Source organism: Myodes glareolus, chromosome 3 (assembly GCF_982192425.1).
Source record: "Myodes glareolus chromosome 3, mMyoGla1.1, whole genome shotgun sequence".
Taxonomy (NCBI): domain Eukaryota; kingdom Metazoa; phylum Chordata; class Mammalia; order Rodentia; family Cricetidae; genus Myodes; species Myodes glareolus.
In genome coordinates, this window is record NC_142028.1 from 35,651,637 (window position 1) to 35,657,345 (window position 5,709).

The 5,709-nt window shown below is 46.5% G+C and overlaps 1 protein-coding gene across 5 annotated transcripts in view; it reads left to right on the top strand.

Annotated features, from left to right (window-relative positions):
- The window catches only part of Raf1 (Raf-1 proto-oncogene, serine/threonine kinase), a 52,248-nt gene extending 46,697 nt beyond the window's left edge, over positions 1-5,551 (top strand). For all 5 annotated transcript variants that reach the window (XM_085686895.2, XM_085686897.2, XM_085686896.2 and 2 more), the window contains 7 exons: positions 985-1,069; positions 1,544-1,720; positions 2,406-2,452; positions 3,826-3,944; positions 4,199-4,330; positions 4,416-4,550; positions 4,700-5,551. In XM_085686895.2, the coding sequence (XP_085543021.1) occupies positions 985-1,069; positions 1,544-1,720; positions 2,406-2,452; positions 3,826-3,944; positions 4,199-4,330; positions 4,416-4,550; positions 4,700-4,843 (839 nt within the window). In that variant the 3' untranslated portion in view covers positions 4,844-5,551. The remainder of the gene's footprint in view (positions 1-984; positions 1,070-1,543; positions 1,721-2,405; positions 2,453-3,825; positions 3,945-4,198; positions 4,331-4,415; positions 4,551-4,699) is intronic.
- Positions 5,552-5,709: the final 158 nt, after the last annotated feature.

Below are 5,709 nucleotides of genomic sequence, written 5' to 3' on the forward strand. Positions count from 1 at the left end.
GAGTTCTAGGATAGCTGGGACTACACAGAAATGCTGCCTCTAAAGTCCTTAAAGGATTTCAAGAAATTTTTAATATTCTTGTTAATATATCTAATATATAAAACATATTTGAATGTGATTTCCAACTATCCCCAAAAGCATGTTGTCTCCTGGGTGTTTCTGAAACTGTAGGGAGGTTGCCTGGATTGCTGCCTTGGTGGTTGTCAGTATTGCAAGTGAGACAGTATTATGGACCCATCTAGCTCCCTGCCCTTCCTGGCTCCAGCACATTTTTCTTCCTCTTCTTCTTTTTTTTTTTTTTTTAAATTTGGTCCTGGACACAAGACTAATTTACTGACCTCTCCTCTACTTCTTCTTTTACATCAGGTGTGTGTGCAGGCTGTGACACAGCAAGGGTTCAGTATTCCCATTGCTCCTACTGGTAAAGGACCCTCTCTGAGCTTGCTCAAGGGCCTGCTTCCTCGTCAGTTTGTACTTGGTGTGCCGCTCACAGCCCTGGCACTGATTTCATCCTCATAAACTTAAGGTTGTAGAGCTATCCCATATGGCCCTACCTTGGTGCTCCCAGCATCATGTGGATACAAGCTCCTTGAAGGCCTTTGTGGCCAGTGTGGGGATGAATAGCCATGATTAGCTGGCAGATTTGTTCTACCTGCAGACACACGTGTTCCTTGAAAAGTGCCTCCCTATATTCCTTAGAATTAGGGATTATTTTTTTTTTTTTTGAAAGGCTGGGAGGTAACTCAGTTGGTAAAAAGAGCTTGCCATCAAAGCATGAGGATCCAATTTCAATCCCCAGCACTTAGATAAAAATTCAGCTCTGGTTATATTGTCGTGTAATGTCAGTGAGGTAGAAAGGGGCTCAGTAGGGGCTGACCCTAGTCTAGTCCTGACTCAAAAAAAAAGGTAGGATACACATAAATCCTAATGTATTTGAAAAATAGTCTATTTACTGAGCGTAACTAACTACAAATTAATTTGCAGGAGATGTTGCAGTAAAGATCCTAAAGGTGGTTGACCCAACCCCAGAGCAGCTCCAGGCCTTCAGGAACGAGGTGGCTGTCTTGCGGTGAGCCCACCCCTGGAAGCAGCAGGGTTGGGTAGGGCCTGGCTGTGCAGGTCAGCACCTGCTGTGGATTCTGAGGGATGCTCCTTTAAGGAGGCAGGAACTCTATTTCCTTCCAGCATTATGTGCTGGAAGCCAGAAGAGCCCTACGCATGGGCACACCTCATCTCTGTAATCAATACTCAACAGTCCAGCTGTGTGGGGTTTGGCTGGTGGTAGGGGAATTGTTTTTCCAGGCATCTTTTTATAGCTAGTCTGCTTTGCCCTGGAGCCCATGCCCTAACTAGCCCTGCTTACTGAATCACTCTTAAGTTTGTAGGGATGAGCTGGACAGGGGTGGATTCCATAGATGAGAAGTCCTGTGCAGAGAGCATCCTCTGTAGGCCAGGCCAGCACGGAGGTGAATGAAGGGTGGGCTTCAGCTGACTGCAGGCAGTGCTCTCATAGTCGTGCTTTCCCTGCTTCCCCTTCCCCCAGCAAAACACGACATGTTAATATCCTGCTGTTCATGGGGTACATGACAAAGGACAACCTGGCCATTGTGACCCAGTGGTGTGAAGGCAGCAGTCTCTATAAACATCTGCATGTCCAGGAGACCAAATTCCAGATGTTCCAGCTAATTGACATTGCCCGACAGACAGCTCAGGGAATGGAGTAAGTAGACAGTTTGGTGAGTCCTTGTGGGAGCTGGAGTGAGTGGCACCTGGGTGGGCTCTTCGACACTGGATGATGCATGGGAACTCTGAAGCTCCCATTCCTCATCAGCCAGGCCTAGCCACTGTCTGTAGGAACCTTGGGCCCAGGCAACAGGAACGCCCTCTGCTCACCAGTACTTTTGTCAATTAAAAAATTGTGTATATTTGTGTGGGTCTGTGTGTAGATGGGTGCATGAGTGCCAGTACTCAGGAGTTGGGTGGTCCTGGAGCTCGAGTCATTCATGAGCTGCCTGATGTGGGTGTTGGGAATTGAAACTGAACCTGGGTGTTCTGCGAGAGCCCTGTATCACTCATAGTGCGGCCATCCTATTAAATTCTCACCACACGGCAAAATACCCAGTTTATAGTAGCCATCTACAGCTCCTGACAGTCAGCTGTCTTTGGATGAAATGTGTGGTTAAAAATATGGCATCTTATTTTTTTGTTTGCAAACCCTATCCAAGTTTCAGTATGCAGGGCAAACCCAGTTAGCTGATGGGCAATGAGGCAGTCATAGCCACTTTTGAATGACGCTGTCAGTGCATTTACACTGTCTGTACCCTTTCTACAGGTGACAGGCTTCGGCTGGGAAGACAGGCTTCTGGCTGCCTAATAGTTAACTGATTGATTTTTCTCCCTCACAGCTATTTGCATGCAAAGAACATCATCCACAGAGACATGAAATCCAACAGTATCCTTTGGTATCAAGTTTCAGCTTAGGAACCCAAAGAATCCCTTTTCTCACATATGGTTCACAGTGCCAGGGAGAACTTCTAAAGGAAAACGCATGGGCCTACTGCAGCCTCCAGTGACTGTGTCCACAAGACTTCCTTAAAGTCTTTTTTCCCCAACAGTGATCTGGAAACAATTCCTTTTAGAGTTGAGATACAAAACTTAAACTCAGTCTGGGTGAACTATACAAAGTCTGCTTGAGATACTGCTGTACATACAGATGAGAAAGTAACTACAAGTCAGATTTTCAAGGTTTTGGATTTATTTCCCACCTTCTGATGCACTGCTGGGATGTGCTACCAGCAAGTCCAAAGTGGTTGCTGCCTCCTGCTCAGCCATTCATACAGTAGATCAATGTGGTGTGTGGTGGGACACAGGCAGGAGAGCTAAAACATCCTTGTGGTAAAACTGTAAAGGTATATTGTTGGTCTTGCTGGTGGTCCTTGGACAGATACCAAGAAAATGCTAGATCAGTAGCTGCACATCATGTACCAAGAAACCAAGAAGTGTGTTAACTGAAATAAAGACCCCACACCTTGTATAGTAACTATAAAATTCCAGGGATGTGACATTGTTTTTTGGCTATTTTTCCTGGCAAAGGCCAACTCTGAAAGTTTCTAAGTAGTCTTTCCAACCTTAACAGCCCTCACTGCAGTCAGGGAACCATTGTGAGAACTCTGGCAATTGGGATAGTACATCTGCCCTCATTATACATTCTGGGACTGGAACTACTGTGACTACTTTAGCCAAAACTCCACTAATCTCCTGACCTCCGCAAACCCCTATTTTAAGGGCCATAATGCGTCTTGTGGGTCCCCTGGAATTGGAGTCAATTCAGATTGTTTCCTTTTCTCCACTGTTCAAGATTTGAAATTGCTACATGTTGTCCTTGAATGTACAGGTAGAAACTGTATTCCTTTTTCCTCATAACTGTGAACCTTTTATGCTGTGAGACGGTATATGGTGTGCTGCATGCTAGATTAGTGGCCATGACCACTTTGTTACACTTTCCTGAAGTAGGAGTTTTGTTTTTTAGCAGCTAAGCAATGCTCTAAGATATTAGCACAGATGTAAGGTTTGAACTCCTTTGGACCAGCAGGTCACAAAGTTAGACCAAAATTACCATTACCCAGAAGTGAGCTGATTGAAGTCACAAGTAGACCAGTCCCAGCAGGTATTTTAAAGGAAACATTTGGTGGTGAGTGCCGCATATAGGCAGGTGAGCAGTCTGGGGTCCTGCCTCCTGGAAGATAATTTCAGAATTTGATTTAGTAGTGAGGTGAAGGAGGTAGAATGAATGCTAAACTGTCAGTCTCCTTAACAAGCATTGAGATATATTTCTCCATGAAGGCCTCACGGTGAAAATTGGAGATTTTGGTTTGGCAACAGTGAAGTCACGCTGGAGTGGTTCTCAGCAGGTTGAACAGCCCACTGGCTCTGTACTGTGGATGGTGAGGAAGCTGGCCCCACACAACTTCCTAAGTACGATGCATGTGCCAGCCCAGAACTGGGTGCATACTTGACAGCATTTATGCAATTTTGGGAATTTGGTTGATCAGCTTAAGGCAACAGAGGCCAGAGTCCGGGGGTTTAGTCTTTGGGGAAGAGCTACCCTGAGCTAAGGCCTGGACTCCCCACTGACTAGTTGGTTCCTGAATGTCTCTGGAGCCCATCACCCAGGGACTAACATACTTTGTCCTCATAGGCTCCAGAGGTAATCCGAATGCAGGATAACAACCCGTTCAGCTTCCAGTCTGATGTCTACTCCTATGGCATTGTGCTGTATGAACTGATGACCGGGGAGCTTCCCTACTCACACATCAACAACCGAGATCAGGTGATCTGCACAGGGCCTGGCAAAGCAGCAAGGGGCTGTTAGTTTCAGTGTTCAAACTTGTTTGCTCAACTGTTTCCTTCTTTAGATCATCTTCATGGTGGGCCGTGGATATGCTTCCCCAGATCTTAGCAGGCTCTACAAGAACTGCCCCAAGGCAATGAAGAGGTTGGTAGCCGACTGTGTGAAGAAAGTAAAAGAAGAGAGACCTCTGTTTCCCCAGGTTAGCTCAGTAGTTCAAATATGATTGTATTCTGAGGATGCAGATGTGGTGGGGAACCTTATGAGTTTGTGTGTTTGGACACTTGACTGAAAGGTATGGTTGGGGATACCAAGTCCAACTAACCAGAGCACATTGGGGCCGTGTTTCAGATCCTGTCTTCCATTGAGCTGCTTCAGCACTCTCTGCCGAAAATCAACAGGAGCGCCTCTGAGCCCTCTCTGCATCGGGCGGCCCACACCGAGGACATCAATGCTTGCACGCTGACCACATCGCCAAGGCTACCGGTCTTCTAGCTGATGTAGCTGTTCTTAGGCCACCAGGGGAAGAAGAGTCAGCAGGCATCACTTTGTTTCCTTGGGGGCAGAATGCATGTTTTCAGAGAAGCTGCTGCTAAGGACCTAGACTACTCACAGGGCCTTAACTTCATGTTGCCTTCTTTTCTACCCCTCCTGCCCTGGGAAAGGAAGCTGTCCACCATGCTAGTCTGCTCTGATCCAGAGGTATACAAGTCAGCTGAGTATTTTTAGGGCAAGAAAATGGCCTTGGAGAGAAGTCAAAGTGGCTCGCACTCTGGCTGCTGCAGGGACGTGCAGTCGGGAACTTGGCTTGCTGAGCCCATCTGCTGCAGGGCACGGACAGTGGTGCAGTGCCAGTGCCAGTTTTGCACATGGAGTCCTGGCCACCTGGGGGAGCCTGCTTTGGTACTACAGAACTTCACTTTGTGAATTGTGTCTAAGGTGTTCTGTGTGGACAGCTTTCCAAGAGCGGTGCTCCACCTTCGGGTAGCCTCCCACACGCTGAAATCTGTCTTCCAGGAGCTGCCCCTATGGGGTGGGCTGAAGCCCAGCCTATCTCTAGTTACATCCTTGTCTGTAAGAAAGCCAGGAATACAGGTTTTCTTAATGATTTGGGGTCTTAATTTTGTTTTTATTGCGCCTGACAAGATACAGTTATCTGATGGTTCCTCAATTATGTTATTTTAATAAAATAAATTAAATTTAGGTTTAATGGCTACTGACTCCTTCAAAAGTAATACTGATTTCACAGCATGGACACCTACTTGTTTCTTGTTTGAGGGTCTGTGCTGTGTGAGCCTTCTCTGCATTTACATGAACAGCCAAGCAAAAAGCACACAGGTATAAGGAGCATAGCCACACCA